This window comes from Callospermophilus lateralis, chromosome 1 (assembly GCF_048772815.1).
Source record: "Callospermophilus lateralis isolate mCalLat2 chromosome 1, mCalLat2.hap1, whole genome shotgun sequence".
Lineage (NCBI taxonomy): Eukaryota > Metazoa > Chordata > Mammalia > Rodentia > Sciuridae > Callospermophilus > Callospermophilus lateralis.
Window position 1 is genome coordinate 211,526,918 of NC_135305.1, and position 27,961 is coordinate 211,554,878.

Consider the following 27,961-nt stretch of genomic DNA (forward strand, 5'->3'; position numbering starts at 1 on the left):
ACACGGATGAACCTTGAAAACATGAGGCTGAGTGAAAGAATGCAAACACCGGAAGACATGCATCATATGATTCCACCTCTATGAAATGTCCACAAGAGGGAGATCCAAAGAGAGACTATATTAGTGGTTGTCAGGGCCTGGGGGAAATAGGAGCTATGATTGGAGGGATCAGGGATTCCTTCTGCAGGTGATGAAAATGTCCAAAATTGGCTGTGCTGATGACTGCACAAAACTTCAAACAATAAATTATATGGTACATGAGTCATATCTCATTAAAGGTGCCAAAAAGATGGAACCTAGATGATCAATGCTGAAAAGCTTGGGAGCAACGGCCGGCATAACCATTAATAAGAAAGGAAGGAGAGAGGGGGGAGGAGAAGGGAGGAGAGGAGGGAGATGGAAGAGTGAACTGCTCACACGCAGTCCCTGCGGAGGGCCAGCCTCTTCAAGAGTTCTGGGGAAGGAGTTTGCTGAGCAAGGTCTTCTTCATGGTGACCTTCAGCTCCTTGTTCCTGAGGCTGAAGATGATGGGGCTGAGGAAGGGCGTGAGGACCGTGTAGGTGATGCCCATCAAGGTGTCCCCTTCCAGGGACTGCGGCCCCTTGGGCTTGAGGTAGATGACAGAGGCAAAGCCGTAGTGCACGATCACCACTGTGAGGTGGGAGGCACAGGTGGAGAAGGCCTTGTGCCGCCCCTCTGCTGATGAGATCCTCAAGATGGTGGCCACGATGAAGGTGTAGGAGAGGAGGATGAGGAGGAAGCAGCCCAGCAGGGCCGTGATGCACACCAGGCCCACTCCTTTGGCCACCACTGGGACATCCTCCCCACAGGCCAGCTTCAATAGGGGTGGGACGTGGCAGAAGAAATGTTGGACCTCGTTGGGTCCACAGAAGGTGAGATGGAAAATGGCCATTGTCACCACCAGCCCCATGACAGAGCCACCAGCCCAGGACCAGGCCACCAGGCAGGCACAGGCACGGGAGCTCATGAGCACATTGTAGCGCAGCGGGTGGCAGATGGCCACATAGCGGTCATAGCCCATGACGGTGAGCAGGAAGGAGTGGGTGAAGCCAAATGTGAAGGAGAAGAACATCTGGTTGCCGCAGGCGACAAAGGCGATGGAGTGGTGGACGGAGAGCAGGTCAGCCAGCATGCGGGGGATGATGGCCAAGGTGTAGAGGATCTCGGAGATGGAGAGGGCACACAGGAAGAGGTACATGGGGGTGTGGAGGCTGCGCTCCCCCCAGATGGTGGCCATGATGAGCAGGTTGCCCAGCAGCGTGAAGAGGTACATGAGCAGGAAGAGCAGGAAGAACATCAGCTGGAGGTGGGGGAAGGTGGAGAAGCCGATGAGGATGAACTCGGACACGAGGGTATGGTTGAGTCCCAGCATGGCAGTCACACTTGACAGAGGAGACAGGAGAGAAGCCTCAGTGTTTGGAGCACTGGGTCACCTGGGAGTTCTTCCTGGAAGGACCCCTGAGGTGCTCCTTCACCTGTCCAGTCATTGTTATTCCAGATGTGAAAAGACTGTTATGCAACTGTCCCATGTGTTAACAAGATTGGTTCTGAGATGCCCGATATGCCAACATCCACAGATAACCAGGTCCTAATATGAAAGGGCTGCGTGAACCTGTGTATTTCCTCTCGTAGCTTTAAATCATTTCTAGATGACTTAGAATATGCAACACAACACCCACGCTCTTCAGTACAACACCCATTGTATGGAAATAATTGTTATACTGGATTGCGTAGAGAAAATGACAAGAGGAAAATCTGTGCATGTTCAATACCGATACAAGAATCAAAGGCCCATCTAGGGCTGGGGATGTGGCTCAAGCGGTAGCACGCTCGCCTGGTGTGTGTGCGGCCCGGGTTCGATCCTCAGCACCACATATAAACAAAGATGTTGTGTCCGCCGAGAACTAAAAATACATAAATAAATATTAAAAAAAAATTCTCTCTCTGTCTCTCTCTGTCTGTCTCTCTCTCTCTCTCCCACTCTTTCTTTAAAAAAAAAAAAAAAAAAAAGGCCCATCTACATTTTTTATCCCTGGATGTGGAACAGATGGACACAGGGAGCTGGCTGGAATAAGGAGCTGAGTTTAAACAAGATAATGCATCCTAAGTGCAGGATACCCAGCAGAAACTCAGGGAATAGTGATACTGGTAATAGTTATTACTGCTATTTTAAATCCTAAAGATAGGATCTCAGAATATCTATCCAGCCACAACCAGCTTGAGTCCCATTTCAGAGATGAGGGCCTTTTAGATGGATCCTGAATGTTTGTGACTTTAGTCTTCTCTTCCCTAAAATGAATATAACAATCTCAAATGGATAGGGTTGTTATCAAGATTAAATAAGATTGTGCTCATAATGTACCTACCAAACGGCTTGGTGTAAGTACTTAAGAAACTGAGGACAGGCCTAGATGGCCACACGCAGATTCTTCTAAACCATAGCAACCTACAGGTATATCTTTTCATTGGTGAGTTTAATACATTTGCCTTTTTGGTAATTACTCTTGATTTGGAATCAAACTGGTATCTTACTTAATATTCCAGATATTACAAGTAATATATATGTACAATTATATGTGTATGTTTATTCTTTATTAAGTACATATAAACACACAAATACGCACACACTTGTTTTTACCACACCAAAGAACAAACACTATTTAAGAACATGGAATTTTGCCCTATGAAAAGCCTTGTGTTAGGACATGAGGAAAGTCTAGATAAATTCTCAAATACCAGTATCAGGAAGACAGAGTCTTTGACCATTCTGCAGTAAAGGAATTAATAATAGGTATATGAATAATTTCTCATGTTTGGAACAGAAATATCAACTTGAATTCTGTGATGTTGCCATAGTAATATATTTTTCAACCATCTCTGGCCTAGAAGGAGAATTAAGAAATACTTTGTACTAGGGTTGGGTTTGTAGCTCAGCGGTGGATAGGCCCTGCATGTGTGAGGGTCTGGGTTTCACCCCAATGACAACAGGAATCAAAAGAAATTCTAAGAACTAAATGATAAAAAAAATACAAAAAAATAAAAAAGAACTAAATGATAATGAAAAGTTGATTGACAACTAAGTGAAATGGATTGTATCCTGAAACATATAAATGACAATATAGAAAAATTGGCAATATTTAATTGTACAAAAGTATTGTACCACTGTTGACCTCCAGGTGAGTCTACAAGGGTTACATATGAGGCTGCCAAGAGGAGAAGTTGCGAGGGAATACAAGAATTTTCTGTATTCTATTTGAAATTTCTTTGTAAGTTCAAACTTAGCAAATAATTAAAAGTGGAAAAGGTATCATTTTAAATAGCAGCAAAATCAAACAAATATCTAGGAATTAATTTAGCCCAGAACACAAAAGACCTCCAAGGAGATCAACTGAACCTCTCATGAATAGAAAACATGGAAGAAGAGTTTCTTAAAAACTAGATACATTTGAATACAATAGTAGAAAAATATCAGTTCTTCCCAAGGTTAATTTACACATTCAAAGAAGACCTATCAAAAAATTCAGATGGATTTTTTTTTTTTAGAAAGACGACATGCTTATTACAAAACTTTCATGACAGAATAAAGATCACTAAAAAATTAAGTCATCCTTGAGAATGATGAGGGAAGAGGGGAGGAGGAAATCACATTCCCAGATACGGTGATGGTCTAGAAAGCCATGGAAATAAAGCTCTGGGGGACTAGTGAAGGACAAACAGACCCATGGGTCAGAATGGAGACTCAGGCACGGAGCGCTGTGTAGATGGTCAAGGTGACAGCACAGACCAAAAGGCAAAGGATGGGTTGTTGACCGGATGCTGCTGATAAAGGTGTCTTTCTATGGAGACAAAAGCAGACCTGAACTCTCCATGATAACACATTTGAATAAAGACCCAATTCAATGGGGGCTGTGGCTCAGTGGTGGAGCACTCACCTGGCATGTATGAGACACTGGGTTCTATTCTCAATGCCACATATAAATAAATAAAGGTCCACTGACAACTAAAAAATATTTTTTTTAAAAAAAGAACCAATTAAGGGCCAAGCCAAGGAAGATGCAAACATAGTTACTAAAAGAAATGCTAGATGATCTTTATGATCAAAGAATAAGAAAAGACTTCTTTGAAAAACAAAAAAAAAAAAACAAAACATAAGAGAAATAAAATCATCAATTTCCTTACACTGACATCATGTATCCAATCACAGAGAGCCCCGTGGATAAAGTCAACAGAAGACAGATTGCAAGAAGTTATCTGCAGCATTGAAAACAGACAGGAGATTAATATCTAGAATCTACAAGGCACATCCACAAACCAAAAAGAAAACAGGCTGGAACCATGGTAAAAAACAGACAAAGGATAAATAGGCAATTTGCAGAAGAGGAGACTCAATAGACTGAGGGCAACTAAGACATCTGAAGCTCACCAGCCCCTGGAGAAGAACAACTTAAACCAGTAAAGTGAGAAAAGAAAAAGTCAGAAGGTTCTTAACACACAGTAGTAGTAAGGTTTTGAGGAGATGGGAATGCTAATTTTATCATCACACACACACACACACACTATATATATATATATATATATATATATATATATATATATATATATATATGTCAAAGTCTCATACTCTACCACATGGTCATGTATAAATATTGTTTGTCAATTAAAAAAATAAAGATAGATGGAATGCAGCCATTCCAGTAGATACCTGGCTGTTCACGTCCAAATTAGGAGAACATTTACCCCAAGTCCCAGAAACTACTCCTGGATCTCCACCTGAGGGACTTTCTTTCTCCCAGGTGAGGGGGTGTGATTGAGGACGTTCACTGTAGCATCATCTGGGATGGCAAGAAAGTCAGGGCAGTCCGAGTGATCCCCACTAACTGGAGAAGTGGGGAGTCAAACCAGGGTGAGTGCACACGGTGAAGATCTAGGCAGCCTTAGGAAGCACAACCCTGACGTGGACACAGCAACACGGATGACTCCAAACAGTTCTGGGTGAACAAGACTGAGCTCTCCAGCAGAGAGGAATGGGCCACAGCTGAAGCATGCATGTGAAATGTACACATTTTATGAGAATTCACACAAATAGGATACTCTTCTTTTTAATTGTAAATGGATCTTTAATTTATTTATTTGTATGCGGTGTTGAGGATTGACCCCAGGGCCTCACACATGCCAGCCAAGTGCCCTACCACTGAGCTACAACTCCAGCCCCAAGGATACTCTTTGATCAAATTGGAATGAGCACCTGAGGGGGACAGGAGTGACACATGATGATATATAAATAAGACTGTCAAGTTGGGCAGGTCAACCCGGATAGTATATCATCTGCTAAGGAGTTCAAGGAACTCAAAATCTGCAGTTTAAGTTTGAAAAAAAATTGTGAACATACATTTTTCACACACACATGTATATCATTGATGAACTCAAGCTACTGTTGAGAACAGGTTTTCAGTACTTAACTTGGGACAAAGTTCATTTCAGTATCACAGACTTGCCCTCAACCCTGCCTGCTAGCTGGTTGCTAGGTGTTCTTTTAGCACCAAGGTGAGTGCAGTGCTAGGCTGACTCAGAATCCCACCCCCAAAATGGACGATTGGGCTTGATTCAGGGGAGGGTCATCTCACACATGAAAGAAGCATTAGTGAGCTAGAGAGAACCAGCCAGAGGGACCAATGACTGGAACACATCTGTCACCTCTGTCTTCCTCATTTCTCTCTCCACTCCATTGTGCCTGCCCATCTCACCTCCTCTGTCTGCCAGTGACAGTTTCCTCTGGTTGAGGGGTCATGGAGACCCGTGGCTCAAATCACAGATTCTCACTGTGTTGGGATAACCAGAGACCTGCCCTCATGGGTTCCCTGTGTGGGTGACATGCCGAGCGTTCCATGCCACCTTCTCAAGTCTTGCTAGCGGCAAGACTATCATTGCCATCACCTATCGTCACTGCTATTATCCACCAATCGTCACTGCTGGTGGTTCTCTGTGGAGCAGGTTGTCACTCATCCTCACCCACATTGGCCCCATGGCAGTCCAGGGCTTCTACTCTTTCCAGGCTAATGTCCCCTCTGATACTGAATGTCCTCTGCCCTCGGCAGGCTCCGAGGGTCTTGCTCCTCAATGCACATGTTACTGAAGTCACCCAAAGGGCTTTCTCAGCTCCCTGTCCCCTGGCAGGTGCTCCCTTCTCTCCTTTCCCAGAACAATCCCTTGGTGAGACTTTCCAACCCTTCTCAAGGTTCCTGCAGGAACCTGGATCTCCAGGAGGAGAAGGGCCAGAGTCCCCCTCAGCTGCAGTCTCCCAGGCAGAGCCCCAAGCTGGAGCACACTCAGGCTGGCTCCCAGATCCTGTACCAGAGCCCTCTCCTCTCAAAGGGATGCTGTTCAGCCTCTGTAGCTCTCTCTGCTTGTGCACCTGTGCCATAGAGGGTGTATACAGGGGCAAAGGTGGCAGAGCTCAGCAGTGACACAGAATTACCCAGGTGTGAAATACACACTGTAAGTAACACCCATGAAACTCTCAGCCAGGAACGGAGATGCTGCCACTCATTTCACTAAACCTACTGATCACTTATCAGATGCTCATCTGAGATTGGGTTAATCTAGGAACACAGCAGCTCCATGCCCAAGGATTTGCGCTGGTTAAACACTGTCCCTTCAAATTCATATCTACCCCAGAGTGCGACCTTATTTGGACACAGGGTCTTTGCAGATTTAATCAAGGGAAGACCTCAAGATGAGATAATCCTAGAGTAGGGTGGCTTTAACTCCAGTGACTGGTGTCCCCATAAGGAAGAGAGAGGACAGAGAGAGAGAGAGAGGAGAAGGCTGTGTGAAGATGGAGGCAGAGACTGGAGAGACGCAGCCACCAGAAGCTGAATGAGGCAAGGAAGGACTTCCCCGAGTCTTCAGAGGGAGCATGGCCCTCTGACACCCTGATCTCAGACTTCTATCCTCCAGAACTGTGAGAGCTAATTTTTCTTATTTCAAGCCACCAGACTTGGGAAAATTTGTAAAAGACAGCTACAAGAATCTAATATAAGTTTTATAGGCCAGGCTATATGGGCAATGACCAAACAGACGCCATTTTACCTGAGACTCCATATCATGTAAGAAATGCTTCTCGCACGGGAAAGCCCTGCCTCTGTACCCATTAACAGTTATCTAGAATAGCATACATGGCAACGAAAAATGGCAAATCTTATGCAATGTAAAATTGTTCTCTTTGGTTCCCATGTTTCTTGGGCAATGTACCTTGACAGAGACTGATTATGTAGATGTTATAACCATTCTCTAACTTGCACTCAACTAGGGTCATTTTGACCCACTTCCCTTCTGCTTTCTTGCTGCAATGCCAACCTGAAAAGTCCTGTGGGAAATACCAATGTACCCAGTGCATTGTCTCGCTAACTGCCCAGTTCAGCTTCTGTACCTGCTTGCTTGCAGCTATGTCAATCCTGATGTGGTTTTTGCCTTTAAATGTCCTAAAATGCTCAGACTTGGGGGTGTTCCTTGCATAGAAAGTTATGAGTCCTGCAGGGAGCAGTTGCCAGCCACCTGGCTAAATAAAGACTCTTCAATTTGGACAAAACTGGGACTTGCTGTGCTTTCTGAGTGACCTGCCCCACAACATAAGCATACCCACAACTACATGTATAGGCACATACCATGCATGCAGAAGCTACATACATGATGCAGAAACAATATGGGGTTATTCATTTTTGCCCTTCTGGCTCAGAAATGTCTCCCTATAATCCAGCACAAGGAACACCCCCTGTCCCAGAACAGACCTGAAGACCAGAACAAATTTGGGAAGGGGGCAGCTGTGGGCAATAGAACCCCTACCCCACATTAGTCCACTCTCCTCACCTGTCCCCAAGTCAGGGCCTTCCTCTGCTCCACTGTTCTCAGATCTTACATCTTCAGCCTCCCAGCACCACAGGACTTGCTAACGCATCCCAGAAAGTGGCCCTGGAACAGGATTCCACTTACCTTCCTTGGAGACCTCTGGGGAGGCCCTGCAGCCCAGCCTGGGGTGGCCATGGTGGGAGGGACCGGAGGTTTATCTCTGTAGATGTCTTCCCCTGTGGCAGGTTCCCAGAGGCCTCCCCATGGAGCCTATCTGGGGATGAGGATTTCACCCTCATGGAGGATGGATGTGAGGGTGGATGGAGACCTGTCCCCTCTCTCTCCCTCCCTAGCTGTATAATCTTATTTACTTCCCTGCCTTTCTTCTCCCCTCCCTTTCCTCTGCCTTCCTCTCTTCTCCCCTCCCTCATTCTGCCTGGGAACCCCCTCCTCCCACCACTGTCACACTGTCTCAGTCCCCTTCTTCCTTTAGGTCTCAGTTTGTAGAACTTTCCTCCAGAAGGTCTCATCAGCAGTCACCCAGCCCCTACCAGGGTCAGACTGGGCTGGGCTGCTCAAAGGCTAAGCTTCTGGGAAACGCAGCAGATGCCAGGATGGTGACTTCTCTCAACTGGTTTTGGCAAAGGCGTCTGGAGAGTAAAGGATGTCTCGTTTTCAGATCAAATACCCCCTATTATTCCCTCTTAGAAAAAAGACACAATTCTTCCATTAACTTTCTTGTGTTCATTATATTGTAACTAGTATCCCTGAGTATATTTAGGTATTTTCAATCTTCTACGTTCAAAGCTTTGAAAATCTTTATCAATCTTGCTATGTAGTAACCAGTTTCTATTTGCAATGTGTGAGAATATCAATTTCAATGCCATTATACCAGACCATTATACCAGTCCATTATAACAAGAATCAGTTCACAAATTTTTAAAGTCCTCATCGCTATGTTAATTTATATGTCTTTGATCATTATCTAAAATAAGTCTTTTTGAAAGGCTTTACCACTTTATTATGTTAATAAGGAAGCTGAAGCTTAATAAGAACAGTGAATAGACCAAAGCAGTGGAAAAAATGGCTAAAATTTATTCCTAGAAATAACTGCTCCTTGCTGAGCATGGTGGTGCATGCCTGTAGTCCCAGTGGCTCCGAGGCTGAGGCAGGAGTATAGCAGGTTAAAAGCGAGCCTCAGCAACTTAGCAAAGCTGTGTGCAATCTAGTGAGACCCTGTCTCAAAAAATAAAAGGGCTGGTGATGTTGCTTAGTGGTTAGGCACCCTTGAGTTCAATAGCTGGTACCCCCCCCCCAAAAAAAGTAATCGCTTCAGTCAACTACAGTGAAGAATAAAAGCAAAATGAATATATTTGCAGGAAAACAAAGATTTACTACCACTAACCAGAATTCCAAAAGATGTATTTGAAGGAGGAAAAAACCTGGAAGTATAAAGTGAACCATATATAATGTTAACATTAAGAAAAAAATTTAAATGGTAAAAATGTAGGTAAATTCAGTCAATTATTTCATGTAAAGAAAAAAGCGTCTAATAATATCTATAAAGCACAAAATGGAAATATTAGATAACACTGTATATAATATTATATATGTATTATATATATGTATTATATATATGTATTATATATATATATAGACACTGTATATAAGAAACTAAAACTTTATAAAATCCATATATTGTTTTGGTCAGGAGTCAACATACCATTTATTCACAGATGGCACAATTGTCTATATAGAAAATCCTGCTAGGTGTGGTGCTACATGCCTATAATCCTAGTGACTGGGGAGGCTGAGACAGGAAGATTCCAATGTCAAAGCCAGACTCAGCAACTTAGTGAGATCCTGTTTCAAAAATAAAAAAAACAAGGGGCTGGGGTTGTGGCTCAGTGTTAGAGCGCCTGCCTGGCATGTATGAGGCATTGGGTTGGATTCTCAGCACCACATATAAATAAATAAATAATATCAAAACATTCATTAACAAAAATAAATAAATAAATAAATAAATAAATAAATTTAAAAATAAGAAATAAAAAAGGACTTGGCATGGGGCTAAATGGTTAAGCACCCATGGGTCAATCTCTGGTATAGAAAGAGAGAGAGAGAGATAATCTCCTAAGGAATCAACAAAACAACTAATTGTAATCACAAATGAATTTGGCATAGTAGGAACATAAAAGGACATTATACAAAATCAAATGGTCATATTAGTAATAAACAAAGAGTAAATAAAAGTTTAAACTCTATGCCTTTCATAATATATAATAAAATACAGTGGAAAGAGGTGTTAAATTTAGCAAAAGTGGCATAGTGGCACTGAAAATAATAAAACACTGTTGAGGAAAAAAATAGTAAAATCTGAATCAATGGAGAAATACCATATTCATGGATTGGCGTACTCAATATACTTATGGGGGCCTTTCTCCCCAAACTGGTCTGTAGATTTGACATAATCCCAGAAAAATTTCAGAAAGCTTTATTTAATAGAAAGTCATATACTGGTTCTAAGATGATTCTAAAATTCATATGGAATTGCTAACAACCTAGAATAGATAAAGCTATTTTTAGGGATGTGTGTTGAATAAAAAAGGGGTTGTAATAACATTTATAGACAGAGAACAAAGGTTATTTTAAGGAATACAGTCAGAGAACACATTGGTGAGGTGTTAAATAGACAGGTTAAGGTAAAGCAGAGAATTTTGATCATTGGACTGAGATGGAATATTACCATATATTCTTGGTATAAAGATTTGTCAAGTCACAGGGCTGTTCTTTGTCAAGCTATGGATGGCTCACCAAATGCAACATATATCCCAGAAAGTTCATCTATAGTCATGAGATTTCTAGGTCAGACACAAAAATGTGGAAACTCTAATGAGAAGCTTTGTGTAGGAACCTGGAGGAATGAGCTGATGATCTTGACACTTTTAAAAAACCACAAATCAGTTTGCCAAAGATATAATACCTGACCTGAGTCTTTAAGGAAAATCAGAAAGCAGACAGTGCTGATGACCTATTTATCTTTCCCGACCCTGCACGGCGGCCCAGGAAGTTGATGAGTAAGTAGTCAGGTTCCCACAATCTGGCTTCTGATTGATTTGGCAAGTGAGATGGACCACCAGGAAATCAGTCAATAGTGGGATGTAAGGCCACTTATTCTCCTGTCTGCCACCCTGGTCCTGGGGGCTTGGCAGTCCTGTTAGGACCACAGCTTCTGCTAAATAGCATTTATGTCCTGCTCAGGGTCTCACTGCACCTGGTAGCTTCTGCCTGCTGCCCCTGAAGGGCTTCTGCCTGCTGCCCCACCCCCACCCCACCTTGGCTGGCCTCATCATGTTCCAGTTAGCACACTGGCTTTCTGAAACAGCATCTGTGTTGAAATGGCACAGTACGTTCATCAATCTATTACTCACTATACATTTAAGTGTGCTACCCATTTCTCCTCTGAACTCTAAAACAGAAGCCTATTTAAGGTAGAATGTAAGGATGAAATACGGTGAGGAAAAGTGAGAGATTTCTGGTGATTTCAGGTAGATCCATATGGATTGATCATGCACTACGGTGTGTGGTTAATGTGAGGAGAGGACACTGGATAGGTGTCTTAGCTCAAGGTACTGTAACAAAATACCATGGCTGAGTGGCTCACACTGAAGGCACGTATTTCTCACAGTCCTAAAGCCTGGGAAGCCTAAGATCTAGCCATTGACCAGTTTGGTTCCTAGTGAAGGCCATCTTCGTGGTTTGCAGATGGAAAGCTTTTTGCTGTCTTCACAAGGCAGAGAGTGCGCTATCTCATCCTCTCGACTCCTTAGGACACTAAGCGCATGATGAGTGTCCAAGCCTGTACACTCAGGTAACCCTAATAACCGCTACAGGTACCAACTCCAAATGCCATCCTAATGGCAGGGCTTCAAAATATAAGTGGAAACAGGAAAAAATTCAGTACACGCCAAGGGGTTAATATGAGGAAGTTCATACAAGGAACACTGGCCTACACTTAGAAGACTGTGATCTATCAACAGATGGTGAGTGAAGGGCAACAGGGAGGTGGCATTTTAGAATGTCAGAGAAAAAGGACACTGAGAGAACTGTACTTGCATGAAGAAAAAAAAAAAAAAAAGCTGAGGCCATGAACACCACTTGGGGAATCACTCATGGTGTATAAAGTAGTCTCAGCGAAAATAAAGACAGGAAAATTTAACAAGTCAGTCTCAATGGAAAGTACAGATTTATATATATATTTTTATAATTGAATTTATGTCTTGGACATTTTTATTTCCCAGAACATTACAAAATATATTCAATGACTACTTACTGGAAGAACAAGCACAGTGGAACTTTGGAAAAACACAAGTAAGGTGGTGTGGATTGATCTTTCCTAGAAACTTCATTTCATTAATTTAAAATTAAATTAAATTTAATTAAACTAAATTTAATTGAACTTCATTTCAAGTAACATAGGGTAAGGGTGCCCATATGCCTACAGTGTTTAAACACAGAAAATCCAAAGGCAGCACATGATTGGTCAGCACTGTGCAGATGACCACATCCCATTCTTAAACTGGGCGGAACTCGAGGGCCTGAGAGTATACACTTCGCATCACTCACTCTGTACAATAGAATGGCATGGCCATATATAAAAGGTAGTTTAAAATCCTAAAATGATGGCAAACAGACACACCCCAGATACTTATGGTTTAAAGTAAGGAGAAAGCTCAGGTTCCAGAATCTCATGGCCAAACCCAAGATCCCCCATGACATGTACTAATATTTAACCACTGCAAAAATAATGCACAAGATCTATTCTGTATGTCCACAGAGAATCACGATGGTCAGTCCCACCAGGCAAGTCTGCCTGCAGTACCTCCAGTGTCCACACTGATACATGAAGAGCTGTGGACATGCTGGTAAGGAGGGAGGCAGTGGGTATGGAAACAGATGCAGTGAACAATGCCATCCTCACTCACTCACACACTGACCCTTCACAGAGCAGACAACCCAGTTTCTATATTGTCACCTGCCATCTTTAATTTCTTTCATTCACAGCCCTTATTTCATCTTATAAATGGAAGTTTCAATATGAGTTCACCACCTCACTTTTCTCACAAAAATATAAACACTAGCATTGGCAAGAGTAATTTTTTTCACATTGCTACTGTATTTAGAGTATAGCATGCCTGGATTATTCCTGCTTAATTCTACATCTCCAGTCTAGCATGCTGGCACACAAGGGCTGCTTAGAACTTCACCATCAAAGGCATAACTTCTGAAAAGCAAAAGCTTGATTGCAACAGTGATACTGTCTGGCCCTTCCAAGGCTTCTGCTGATAATTTACCTGAACGTATTGCTCTCCTTAGACTCATAAAGGAAATTTAAAGAGAATTATTGTAATCATGCTAAGGAGTAAGTGAATTTATATATTTAACTGACATGAGGATGATCACTACCTTATGAGGGTTTGACTTACAACTTCTCACTGTGAAAATGGTGAGAAAGTGAATGTGTTCAGGAGAAAATGACTTTGGTTTTCAAAGTCTGATTTCATGCTGGGGTAGTGATATGCACTACTGCGCTTTCTGATGAGGCTGGAGAGCGGTGGTGATTGCAGTCCATTTGGCTCCCTTTTCAGGACCATAAAAACTGACACTGTACAGTGTTCTGTATTCAATGAATTAAATGAGATATTTTAATATTTTATTATTAAATAGCCCATAGGATAATATAAGTGATCTCATCAAATTCTAGGTAATCTAGGCTCAACTGTGATGTTCAGTAAGTTACCTGCAATAAGCACATTTTTAACATATGAATTTATGATATAGTCACCTTAGTGTGGGCTTATGATAACAACATTGAAAGTTGTATTCATCAAGTGTGGGAAGCCACTCTCGCACATGATTGGGCACCTCCCTGATTGGGTGTGAGGCGTTCTGGCCAAACTATGTTGGAGCTTATCCCCACCCTCTCCAGGTACGAGAGCCTGTCCGTGTGGGGGTGTGAATGACCATTGACCCTGAGACCAATCACTGACCCTGACCTTGGAATGCTGCCCCCCTCGACCTTCATTGGGTGGAATTTTTTCCCCTGAATTTCTTGTTCCCCAATAAAAGGCCACTCCCTGGCGTGCCCTCTCTCTCTCTCTCCTGCTAGTCCTGAGGAAGCCTTGCTGCCCCACCGGGTAGTTAGAGGCGAGAGCTAGAGGAGGGCTTTCTCAGACCTGGTCAAAGAAAAAGGTAATTGAGTCTTGTGTGTTTATTTTGATCTCACTAGTTAACTTCTATGCTACGAACCTCTTGTATGAAATCAGTGTGCTGGCCGTGCAGTGGAATCAAGAACACTGTCCAATGCAGTGTAGGAAATATAATAAGTGACAAAGGCAAAAACTAGAGCCAGACTCACATAGCAAGGCCTTATGAAGACATTATCACACACCTCTGAAAGCAGATAATGTTCCTCAGTGAATAAAATGGATCAAGATGAAAACACAGACATCCTGTAAATTTGTCTCTAAATACTGGTAGAATAGAATACATTGTGAGTCACAAAAATGAACAGGACTTCCCTATTGTCACTAAGATGACTGACTTATATATCTCATAAATTAGGTTTGCTTTCTTTCCATTACTTTGGCTTCCGGTAGAACTAATATGGTTACCAAAGATCAAATGCATTCAGCCCATCAGCACATCCAACAGAAGGAGATGCCTCACTGCACCATCCAAGCCAATCCCTAAACAAATACCCATCCTGATGGACATTGTATGGAGAATGCCTTCACTGATGAGCCACACAGCCATTTACAGATGTTGGATGGACTGACTAGTTCACTGCATCCTGTTTGACAAAAACTATGGCCTTGGTGGAAGGACAAGTTACAATCAAAATAAACACTTGGATGAGAATTAAAATTTATATGAGAAAAAAACACCTTTAGTTGTGAGCACCTAATGATGATCAACCTCAAACAAAAAGTGTGGCAAACTTATAAATTGATCCAATCCACATTTATGATGGGATATTTGCAGATATCTTCTCAGTAAATGAAAAAGACAACATTTGTTAATCTACCAATTGTTTAGAAGGTTAAGAAAACCCTTTCTTTAAAAAGGTACAAAATCCCATTCGAAAAATATATATACATCAAGATTATAAAAAAGAAGTCACACTGACATTTAAAAATGTCATTTGTTTTGAAAAAAGAAAGATGAGTAAATATCTGTAAAAGGTAAGAACCTGACACATGAGCCCCACAGGAAAATCATAATTAACAAAATCTCATTTTCAATGGCCCCATTAACCACACAGTGGTTGATTAGAAATACATTTCTAATTGACAGATTCAACAAGTTTCAAAATGAAAGGAGAAAAACTCATTATGTGATTTAAAATGAAACTATTAAACTCACACTACTTAAACAAAACTTCTGTAAGTATGTGCCCTCAATATTTACTTTCAAAAGTAAAAATTAGCAAAAGTTTAGGGATCTACTTTAAGAATGAGCCACTGGGGCTGGGTATGGCTCTGTGGTAGAGTGCTCACCTACCACGTGCAAGGCCCTGGGTTCAATCCTCAGGTCCACATATAAATAAAGGTATCATGTGCAACTACAACTAAAAAATAAATATTAAAAAAAGAATGAGCCACTGATAAATGTTATATTCATAAACCGTAGAACATTTTCTTCAGCTTGTGTATCTTCTTCAGCATTCTACACACATTCTTTTGCATCAAGATCTTTATTGCTTACATTTATAGGACTGCTCTATATGAAGACTTGGAAACTATTTGTTACAAATGACAACTGTCTTATATATTTCACATTTATAAGGTTTTGATCCAGTGAGCATTCTTAAATGTGGGACAATTAAAGACTTCTCCACATCTGTTCTCTTCAAGGATTCTCACTATGCTGTGTTCTTTTATATCTGTGAATCGAACCAAGATGAACAGAGGCATTCCCGCAGGCTTTACATTGATAGGAGCATTATCACGTAGGCAAATAAAGTGAAGCCTTCCCACATTCTATATTTAGGGATTCTCTACAGTGTGAGTCCTTTTACCTCAGGTTTATGGTAACACCATTGGAAGTTAGAGAAAATCTACAGTTATAGATAAATGTTAGGTGCATCATAGGAAATACTTGAGTTTATAATAAGAGATAAAGACAAAAACAGACCCAGAAGACTGGAGTCAGCCTCACACTTCCAGCAAGGCCAAGACTTATGAGACATGTCACATACCTCTGACAGCAGATAATGCCCCCCAGTGACTAGGATGGATCAAGGCAAAAAACAAAGACATCTAGTATATGTGTTTTTAAAATTGGTAAAAATGAAAGACATTCTGAACCCCCCAATCCTAAATAAGGAAAGTTCCACTCTTCTCACTGTGAAACTGGCTGGTGCTTCTCATGAATTAGGTCTTTCTTCACCCCCATTATTTTGGCCTTCCAGGTAAGAACCTTATGGTTACCAAGAATAAGTTGTATCCACCTTCTCGGTGCATCCACTGAATAGTTACCAATCCTTCGAAACCAACACCAATCCTATAGAGAATGTTATTACTGATGAACCAAACAATTAGTTATGGTGGGTGGAGAGATTTTTTACAATAATTAATTCATATAAACTGAAAAAAAACTGTGGTCCGGTGGTCTCTGGCAAGAGGAAACTCACACCAACATGATGTATCTTTTGGTATGATGACTGAGGAACAAATTACAATCAAAAAGTTTTCACAATGTAAGCATGAAGGATATAATTTATATGAGGAAAAAACACCTTAAATTTTAAGCACATAACCACAATGATTCAATATCAAAGAAAAAATATGGTAAACATATAAATTAATCCATGATTATGATGGGATATTTGCAGATTATCTTCTTAGAAAATGAGAAAATGAAGAAGACATTTGTTAATCTACAAATTGGAAGAATTTTTAAAAACCCTTTCTAAAAAAGCATGTATAGAAATCTTGTTGAAGAAAATATATATCGAGAAGTAAAAAATATAAAAATCATGAAAAATGTCATTTGTTTTGATAGGCATATATATGATATGAACACACACATCCTGCCACATGATCCCAATAGAAAAATCCCAACAATCAATAAAAACTAATTTTTTGACAGCTCATTAACCACAATTATTTAAAAATTAAGCCAACTGGCATATTACAAATAAATTCCACTTCAATCAATATGCTAAAAATGAAAGAAGCCAGTGTGGTGGTACATGCTTATAATTCCAACTCAGGAGGCTAAGGCAAGCCTCAGAAACCTAGCATGATCCCGTCTCAAAATAAAAAAAAAAAAATAAGAACTGGAGATGTAGCTCAGTAGGAAAGAGCCCCTGGGGATCAATCCCTGGTGCTAAAATAAGAAAAAAGGAGAAAAACTTTGCTCCCCGATTTAAAAACATACTATTACCAGGTGTGATGGTGCATGTGTCATCCCAGCAGTTCACGAGGCTGAGACAGGGATCACAAGTTCAAAGCCACCCTCAGCAATTAAACAAAGTCCTAAGCAACTTAGCAAGACCCCGTCTCAAAATGAAAACAAAATACTACCTATTAAACTTACACAGTATTGCTTGAACAAAACAAAATTATGTCACCTCAACATTTATTATCAAGAGTAAAATCGGCAATATCCCAGAGATTTAATTTATGAAACACTGATAAACACACACACAAATATATTTTATTTCCTTCAGCTTGTGTATTTTCTGAAGCATGCTTCAAAACTTACTTTGCTTCAAGCTCTTCATATTATTTGCATTTATAAGATCCCACTACATGTGGAACTTCCACAGGACTTAGAAAGTTATTCTTATAACTGAGGACTTTTTTGTATTTTCATTTATAAGGCTTTAATCCAATGTGCATTCTTACACAGAGGCCAACTAAAGACTTATGTGCACCTCTTTTATTCTAGATTTCTTTCCATGTTGTGTTCTTTTAGGTCTGTGAATTGAACCAAGATAACTAGAGGCATTCCCATGTGCTTTACATGTATAAAAGGGCTCTCCACTCTGCATTCTCATTTTTGATAAAAGGCCACAGGATAGTAAAAGACTTCCCACATTTCACATTTAAGGTTATAGTGTGAGTTCTTTTTTTAATATTTATTTTTTAGTTGTAGTTGGAAACAATACCTTTATTTCACTTATTTATTCTTATGTGGTGCTAAGGATCGAACCCCAGCCCCAGTGTGAGTTCTTTCATGTTTGTAAAAGGAACTGGATTGACTGAAGGCCTTTCCACATTGCCTACACACATAGGGCTTCTCACCAGTGTGAGTTCGTTCATGTATATGAATGTAACCAGATGAACTAAAGGCTTTCCCACATTGCTTACATACATAGGGTTTCTCTCCAGTGTGAGTCCTTTCATGTTTTTTGAGGGAACTGGGATGATAGTAGCCTTTCCCACACTGCTTACATACATAGGGTTTCTCTCCACTGTGAGTTCTTTCATGTATCTGAGTGTAACTGTAAGAACTAAAGGCTTTCCCACATTGCTTGCATATAAAGGGTTTCTCTCCAGTGTGAGTTCTTTCATGTATTTGAACATAACTGGAAGAACTAAAGGCTTTCCCACATTGCCTACATACAAAGGGTTTCTCTCCAGTGTGAGTTCTGTTATGCCTTAGAAAGGAACTATAATCAACAAAAGCTTTCCCACATTGCCTACATACATAGGTTTTTTTTGCAGTGTGAGTTTTTTCATGTTTTCTGAAGGAACTGGGATCACAGAAAGCTTTCCCACACTGGTTACAAACATATGGTTTCTCTCCACTATGAGTTTGTTCATGTCTTCGAAAATTACTCAAAGAACGGAAGGCTTTCCCACATTGCTTACATCCATAAGGTTTCTCTCCACTGTGAGTTCTTTCATGTATTCGAAAGTTACTCAAAGAAAAGAAGGCTCTCCCACATTGCTTACATTCATAGGGTTTCTCTCCACTGTGAATTCTTTCATGTGTTCGAATGGAACTGTAATCCCTGAAGCCTTTACCACATTGTTTACATACATGGGGTTTCTCTCCAGTGTGAGTCCTTTCATGTTTCCGAACAGAACTGGAACAGGCAAAAGATTTCCCACATTGCTTACATTTATAGGGTTTCTCTCCAGTGTGAGTTCTTTCATGTATTTGAATATAACTGGAACAACTGAAGGTTTTCCCACATTGCTTACATTCATGGTGTTTATTTCCACTGTGAATTCTTCCATGCTTCAGAAAGCATTTGGTAAAACTGAAGGCTTTCCCATGTTCCTTACATTTATAAGGTTTCTCTCCATATTCCCAATATTCATATGGTTTGTATCCAGAGTGAGCTCTGCGTGTATCATTTAAGGATGAATGACCAATGAGGACTTTTCTACACACAAGCCTTTCATCTGGTTTTATTGAAGGAGTTTTCTTATTCAGGAAAGGATCTGCAGACCAGCTGAATACTTTTCCACATCTGCTACCTAGTTTATATTCAAAGAGTCTCTCTACCACTTGACTTCTGTAAAGGAAAAAAAAATAGAAGCAGTACATAACAAATGGTTTGTTTATTAATGAGTCATGCTCTTTTTATGTATGAATATCTGAACATGAATGGCCTGAATGTTCTGCACTATAGGTTAAGAACAGTTATTATCAAAACAGTGGTATTCACATAAGGTTTCTTTTTTCTTTTCTTACTTTTTTTTTTGTGTGGTACTGGAGACAGAAGCAGGGTCTTGTACCTGCAAGGCAAGTGTTCTACCACTGAGATACATCCCCAATCCTTTTTGAGACAGGGTCTCAATTTGTTGAGGCTGACCTCAAATTTCTGATCCTTCTGTATTTCTTTCACAAAGGATTACAGGCAGGAATCACTATACCAGCTCATATGAGGTTTCTAATACTATTTCCCAGGTAATTATTTGACTACACTGAATGTTTATATCATATCGAAATACAGTTGAGTGTTCCTTATTGTTTTAGATAGCTTTTCACTGCTGTGGCTAAAAAACCTGGTGAGAACAACTTTAGAGGAGGAAAAGTTTATTTGAGAGCTCATGGTTTCAGAGGTCTCAGCCCATAAACAACTGGCTGGGGTTGAGGTAAGGCTGAACATCACAGTGGAAGAGTGTGGTGGAAGGAACTGGCTCATATGATAATCAAGAAGCAGAGAGAGAGACACTATTAGCCAGATACAAAATATATGCCCCAAAGGCACACCCGCAATGCCCACCTCCTCCAGCTATGTACTACCTGCCTCTAGTTACCACTCAGTTAACGCATGATTAACTCACTGATTGGGTTAAGGCTCTCATAACCCAATCATTTCTCCTCTAAACCTTCTTACATTGTCTCACATGAACTTTTGGAAGACACCTCACATCCAAACCATAACACTTATGCAAAAATTTCAGAACCAAATCCATTTTGGATTTTGAAATATTTGCATGTACATAATGAGATCTTGAAGCTGTGCCCCACCTTAAACACAAAATTTACTTTTTTATCGTATATACCTTACACCCACTCCTGCAAGGAATTTCATACATCATTTTTAATAATATTGTGCATGGAACAAAGTTCATATACATTAAGACATCAGAAAAATGTCACTTGTGTTGACATGATATTGGTGCTTCACTTTCCAACACTGGAACATCTTTTTATTTTGGATTCAACTTGTATGCATTTTAAAAAATTATTTTGAGATTTAATCAATTTGAAGCTGAAGTTATTTTTCCTCATTTGCTCATTTTTAAAATTTCCTGTCACTCCAAGATTCTTGAGGGACACTGCTTTCTTTTCTGAGTGTAAATTACCTTAGATTTCTCCTGCAGTTTTTGTAGTCATTTTTAATGCTCTCATCTTCCTGTCCTCTTCCTAAGAGTAGACAAAAAAATCATTATGAATTACTACAGTGTTATAGAAAAATTATTAAATCCTAGGTAGGTTCATGGTATAATGTGCTCATGACTGGAATATTCATCAAAGTTTTCCTTTACTTAGTCCAAATCATGAAGCAACACTGATGAACAAGAAACACTTGTTCTCTGATTATATAAGGCAATGATGTTACTCTTACCTAGAGAAGCCAGGTTCCTGAAGGTTTCCCGCATCACATTTCTGTACAGCTTCTTTTGAGAAGGATCCAGCAAAGCCCACTCCTCCAGGGTGAAGTTCACAGTCACATCCTCAAAGGTCACTGACTCCTAAAACATCCCACACATTTCCAGCAGGAAAGGTGAGACTTGCTTTACTGGAAATCCATATTCACTACATAGTAAGATCACATGATTCTATGTTCTCTAAATGCATTCCATATTACTCAGTCATAAAGAAGAATGACATTACAGCATTTGAATTAGAGACTATCGTGCTAATGAAATAAGCCAATCCCCCAAACCAAAGGCCAAATGTTGTCTCCGATATGTGGATGCTATCATACAATAAGGGGTGGGGGATGGATGAATAGAAGTTCATTGGGTTAGATAAAGGGGAATGAAGAGAAGGGAGCGGGGAGGGAATCGAAAAGACAGTAGAATGAATCGGACATAACTTTCCTCTGATCATATAAGAATACACAATCAGGGTAACTCCACATCATGTACAAACACAAGAATAGGAAGTTAAACTCCACATATGTATAATGTGTCCAAATATAGTCTATTGTCATGTATAATTAAAAATACAAAATTAAAAATCTTTAAAAAATGTTCATTCCACTTCTTGGTCATCACACTAATTCTGACACTAGACTAGGGAACCATTTAGTAAAGTGACAGCAGAACAAGAACACCTGTCATGCTGCTGGGTCACCCAACTTCTCTTTGTACAGTGTGTCCACAGCACTTCTCACAACAAAACTACTACTACTCAGTGTTCACAAGTGAGTTAACAGCATCTGTACTGAGACTACATGTTCTCAGAAATGCTTGAGAACAGAGTTTGACCTTTGCTGGTGTGTTTGGGAACTGCTCTTGGGATGGATCTCAGCAGCCTACCTTTAAAGAGGCCTTAGCTGTTCCTAACCAGTTTCTGCCACCACATGATATTTGTCTAACTCCTACTGTCCCTGTGAATGTTTGCAAGTTTCTGACAGGTTCATCAGAGGAAGCCTACCTGTTAAGCCCCTAAAGTACACTATGGATGATGAATTTCTAATGAGCAAGTCTGGTAGATACTATTTAACACCTCTTGTCACAATTTGTTACTTAGGGAACTGAGCACATCATCTGTGATTGTATAGAGACAACTTTGGAAGTTCGTAATTGTTTCTTATAGGCAAACTTTAATTAAATACTAAGACTCATGGAGAACAGTTCTAAGCTAAAAGAAAAATGTTATATTTTTTATTTGAGATGTAAAGGGACAATGAAATTAGGGAAAAGATAGCCCATGTTTTTAGAAAGAGCTCAATATTACGAAGATGTCAGTTCTCATACATATGTACAAAATTCTATAATTCCAAAAACACACTTTTGATTTGACAACAAAATGTCTAATGATGTTTAAAATATTTTTTTTTCTGTTTTTTTTTAATTTTGAGACCAGGTCTCACTAAATTGCTTAGGGCCTTGCAAAACTGCTGAAGCTGGTATCAAACTTGCAATCCTCATGCCTCAGGAGGATTCCAGGCATTACAGGCATTCACCACAATGCACTGGTTGATTGTTTAAAGTCTTTGGGACAAGAAAAGTGATAGCTTACCTAACCTGGTCTGAGTTTCATGTCAGCTCCAAAAAAAGGAGTCCCCAGCCTTTTCATCATTTTTATCTTGATGTGAGGCACAAAGGGAAGGAGTGTTGAGGGTTAAATACTGTCACCAAACATCCAAAAAGGAATTAACATTTTTCCACTTTCTAGTATGGAAGCATATAGAAGAGGACATACCTGTCCACAGAAGAAACACACAAAGAAATTTAAAATCAACAACTCTTCTAAACTTGGAGAAGTAAGGTGGTATTCACTAGCTTAATATTTCAAAATCCGTCATTTTCCTACATATCAAATACAAACAACTGGATTTGAAATTAAAACCACAACACTATTTATACAGGAGAGAGAAACAACTTAATATAAGATGAAAGCCTACATAAAAAATGTTCAACACCAGATGTCATCGACAAAACCAAAATATAAACATAGAGATGCTGTTTATAATAGCTGGACAAAAATTAGATTTACTAGAGCTGGGGTTGTGGCTCAGTGATAGAGCACTTGCCTAGTATGTTTGAGGCACTGGGTTTGATTCTCAGCACTACATATAAAAGTCATATGATAAATTTATATGCTACCAAAATTCCTTACTAGCTGGGTGTGGTGGACCCTGCCTATAATCCCAGCAACTGGGGAAGCTAAGGCAAGAGGATCATAGTTCAAGACCAGTCTGGACAACTTAATGAGACCCTTTCTCAAGGGGGAAAAAAAAAAAGACTAGAGATGGAGTTCAGTGATAAGAGTGCCCCTGAGTTCAATCACCAATACTGATTGTCAGCTCTAAAAAAAGGAGTCCCCAGCCTTTTCATCACACCAGCAATTTTTCCCTATTCAGCAAAAATATCTATAATGCAGTAGAACCAGAGGGCTAAGTCAAAAGTAACATTATTAACAGCATCAAAAAAATACACCTGAAGCAGTCCCACAGGCAGTGAAATGTATGAATTCACTGGCTGAGCTACAGTCTTCACAACCGTCATATGTGCAACAAATTGTGGCAAAAACCATATAAACACCTTATCAGCATAATACCATATATATGAGTTATATGGCAATAACTCATTCAGAATTCAAAGGATTCAAAGGAGGCAAAACCAATTAAAACTCTGCAAATTGGTGCAGCCAATATGGAAAGCAGTATGGAGATTCCTTGGAAAATTAGGAATGGAAATACCACTTGACCCAGCTGTCCCTCTCCTGGTCTATACCCAAAGGACTTAAAAGTAGCATACTACAGGGACACAACCATATCAATCTTTAGAGCAGCACAATTCACAATAGCTAAACTGTGGAACCAATCTAGATGCCCTTCAATAGATGAATGGATAAATAAAATGAGGGGCATATTTTATTATCAATGGAATATTACTCAGCAACAAAAGAGAATAAAATCATGGTATTTGCAGGTAAATGGATGGAGTTAGATAAGATAATGCTAAGTGAAGTTAGCAAATCCCCCAAAAAACAAATGCCAAATGTTTTCTCTTATATGAGGAGGCTGATTCATAGTGGAGTTTGGAGGGGGAGTGTGGGAGGAATAGACAAACTCTAGGTAGGGCAGAGGGGTAAGAGGGGAAGGGAGTGGGCATGGTGTTAGAAATGATGGTAGAATGTGATGGACATTATTATCCAAAGTACATGTATGAAGACACGAATTGGTGTGAATATACTTTCTATACAACCAGAGATATGAAAATTTGTGCTCTATATGTGTAATAGGAATTGTAATGTCATATATATAAATAAAAAATTAATTTAAAAACTCTGCTTAGTAATAAAACACATGAGAAAGCTATAAAGAATACCAAAAACTGCATCTTGTGGTCATCTCTGGGTGCAAACAAAGATGAAATCAGGAAGACACACCAGAAGTAACCTATTTATTCACCTGCATGGTGAGTCCTCCAATATTTATATTCTTAACTAAATTTAGTATGAAACTCATCATCCCACTCTCAGGTTCCAAACAAGAAAATCACCATAAGGCACTCACATTAAAAAGGAAAATTCTTTTTTTTTTTTTAAATATTTATTTATTTTTTTAGTTATCGGCAGACACAACATCTTTGTTGGTATGTGGTGCTGAGGATCGAACCCGGGCCGCACGCATGCCAGACGAGCGTGCTACCGCTTGAGCCACATCCCCAGCCCAAAAAAAGGAAAATTTTTAAATGGTGAAGTAAACTGCTATTTTTTGAGAAGGACAATTATACCAAGGAAACAAAAGAAAGCAATAGGTTTCACAGGTCAAACACACTCCTAAATTTATAGACCACTCTCACTGTGCAGTTGCAGCCCGGGGGGGGCTTCCTCCCACAATGTGTGAGAAACCTGAGTAGCCAGGAAATGGAATTCTGTAATCTCCCCACACTATACTTGCCTCTCCTCTCAGCATAAAAAAATCTCCCTCCTCCACAGGTTTGATTCTGACAAGTGATCAAACTATCACCCAAAGCAATTGGAAAATTCCAACCTGTTGTGTTTTATCGACATCACTTCTGACTCCAAAGGTGTGCTGTTTGCTCGACACCAACCAATTCTCCAAGAAAGTGTCCCACAATTTAATTCTGATACCACCCAGATTTAGCACAGTCCTGACAAATTCAGGGTTCAGTCTGACCACTGTCTCCACTGCAGATGCCAGTTCAAAGGAGGTGTTTGCTCTGTCTGGTCACCAATTCCCATCGAAGTTAAAGAAAGGTAACACCTTGAGTTTCCTCATTAGCATAAATTCAGACACTGCCTGAAAGAGGCTTATGATAACTAATCAAAGAGATTCCTACTGTTCAGGAATTCCGAGGGTTAAGCTTGCCAGAAGCTGGGACAAAGACCATTTGTTGTTGTTTATTATACTATACACCAAAATAAAACCTTAAATTCATAAGCCATTTTCTCCAGTAGATAGACACCAAAGGTGTCTTTCTCTCAGACTGTACCTCACAGGTTTTCTCAATTAACATACATTGCACTCTGACCAGACTAACACTGTGAATATAAAAGCAAACAGCATAAAATGCTGAATTTTAACCAAGAGCTCTAATCTTGGTAAAGAGCAGTGATTAAAAATCTCCTACCTCCAATACTTTGATTTGGAGAAACATCCTACCCCAAACGAACACTCTCCCTATTACACTTAGATAATGTTCCCTTAAAAAAAAAAAAAAAAAAAAAAAACAAACAAAAAAAAAAACACCCCAACAAGGCCAGATACACACTTTACAAATTCCCACTTTGGGCTTAATGTATAACTAAACTGATCAGTAGAAACAAAACACTTAAATAAGCAAACTTTCCTCGTATCTCTCATTTTTCCAGGCCTGTTGACCCACCTCAGCCTGAACCAGCACATAAACTCCTCTTGAGGCGGACCTCAGGGGGAAAGTTCTCCTCTCCCCCAACTTTTCCTACTCTTCTTTCCTACTCCCTACAAAAGAAAAGCCCTCTTCTGCCTTTGAATGCTTGCAAACCATAGGGTTAGGGCTTTTTCACCGCAATACTCCTTCCAGGTGGTCACTTACGTCAATCCCTTCGGTTTTTAAAACCAGGCGTAGTAACAGTCCACGGACAGTAACAATGTGAGGGCAACTCGTCTCCTCTTCCACCTCAACCCCAACCGTGTGGAAGCGGAAGAGCCCCCTCTCCGAGGAGTCTGGCTTCGTGGAGAAGCACCTGGTAAATCAGGGATTGACTGGCAGCCAGCCCTAAGAAGCACTGGAAGATTGTGGATCTGAGACCTTCCTTCGCAAACATGTAGGCATCCGGGGCAATTAAGTATGCCACGGGGGAGAATGAGAAAAAGCTGGCGGCTCCCCAATCCCGCAGCTCCTCCCGCGTCTCCCCGGGACCCTCGCGCCGACACCGCATTCTGGGGAGACCGGGACTCCGGGCTGGCCCAAGTCGCCGCGCAGGGATGGGACAGGACGCCGGAGTCCCGGCTGCCAAGTCAGCCCCACGGCGAGGTCGGAGGGACCGAGGGCCGAGCGACGCCAGCGGCGGGGCCGACGTGGAGGGGCCGGGTCCCTCCGCCGCTCCCGCCGGCGCTCCTTCCCCACCCCGCCCGCTCCCCAACACTGACCATTTCCGGCTTCCGGGGTCGTCCGGAGTCCTCCCGACGGTAACTGGCGTCAGTGGACGTCACAAAGCGAAGAAGGCTGAGGCGCTGGCGTCTCTCAGAACAGCTGACCGCCCGCCCGTCACGGCGGCGCCTCAAATGCGGACCCTTCAGCGTCTGGATCCGCCCCTCCCGCCGCCGGCGCTCCTGATTGGACAGTTCGTACGGCCCCCGCGCCCCGCGCCTCTGATTGGCTAGTGATCCAGGACCCGCTCCCTAGGACCCGAGCGACCGGAGCGGTCCCCTAACTTGGCAGATTCTGGCTACAACGCTTACCCGGCCTTGCTTCCTCCCCAGCACAGACCTGGCTCAGGCTGAGGATAAATGGAACTTGCTCCTGGCTTTCCAGAGCGCTTCTTATTGTAACTCAGTGGTCTCGCTTCTTCCTCCTGGAAATGGGGCCATAAGCATGCTCAGGGAATTCCAGCCGGTGCCCACTGCCACCTTTTCTGGGTCTAAGCCCACACTGTCCTCCGCAGTCTGGTCTCCTCATAAAAGCCAGAGAACTTTCTGTACTCAGAAATCTGGCCAATCATTCATGCTTAAAACCAACCCAAACATGTTTGGCAGTACCTATGCAAGCTGATGGAGGCCTCCCCTGACCCAGCGATTACATTCCCAGGTAGACCCAAAGAGCCCATTGAGATTACCTGCTAAGGAAACATAGTAGGCTTCATGAGAACTCCAAATTAGAAACAACAAACACCCATGGATATGTTCAGAGATATCAAAGATTATTTCTGAACGCATTTAAAAATTGTTAGGGTTTCCTCCTTCCCTAAGAACAAACTTTTCAAGTGGACTTCGTGGTCATCTGTGCTCTTGAACTCTGACCTGTCTGCCTTCATCAGGACTCCCTCAGCCAGTTTCACCTGGCTAGAACTCAGTGGACATCCCATTATTCCAAACACACAGGCTCTATCACCCTGAGCCTGTGCACTTGCTGTTCCTTCTACCTGGAAACTCCCCATCCATCTGCCTGCTTCATCTGAATCACAAGTGCATGCATTTCCGTTCCCGTTTTACACATCACTCCCTCCAGACACTTTCTCTAAGCCCCTAGCTAGCTCTTAGAACTACACTTAGCCCCTATAGATGTCTAGGTCTCTCATCACAACTCTGACCATTTGGTCATCTCTTGATACAGGAGAGCTTCCAAAACTGAACCATGAGAAGCAGAGGTCAGAGAATTCCTTTCTTCTTAATCACTGCTGACTCCCAGCACCCCGAAAATTTCCATATCAAATGAGC

The 27,961-nt window shown here is 41.1% G+C and overlaps 2 protein-coding genes across 4 annotated transcripts; both read right to left on the minus strand.

Annotated features, from left to right (window-relative positions):
• Nucleotides 1-445: 445 nt before the first annotated feature.
• On the minus strand, nt 446-1,396 carry LOC143392814 (olfactory receptor 10H5). The gene has a single exon (XM_076846945.2). The coding sequence runs from the start codon at nt 1,391-1,393 to the stop codon at nt 446-448; it is 948 nt and encodes a 315-aa protein (XP_076703060.2). The 5' UTR covers nt 1,394-1,396.
• A 15,831-nt stretch (nt 1,397-17,227) lies between these two features.
• LOC143392788 (uncharacterized) lies at nt 17,228-26,780 on the minus strand. Of its 3 annotated transcripts, none has more exons than XM_076846857.2 (4): nt 26,675-26,780; nt 20,966-21,092; nt 20,703-20,763; nt 17,228-19,402 (listed from the first exon to the last, which is right to left on the minus strand). In XM_076846857.2, exons 1-4 carry the CDS (start codon nt 26,675-26,677, stop codon nt 18,055-18,057), a joined length of 1,539 nt encoding a protein of 512 aa, XP_076702972.2. In that variant the 5' UTR covers nt 26,678-26,780; the 3' UTR covers nt 17,228-18,054. The 3 variants fall into 3 exon arrangements, with proteins under 3 accessions (XP_076702972.2, XP_076961800.1, XP_076702981.2); XM_077105685.1 differs by lacking the exon at nt 26,675-26,780 and adding an exon at nt 26,118-26,444; XM_076846866.2 differs by lacking the exon at nt 26,675-26,780 and adding an exon at nt 22,591-22,667.
• Nucleotides 26,781-27,961: the final 1,181 nt, after the last annotated feature.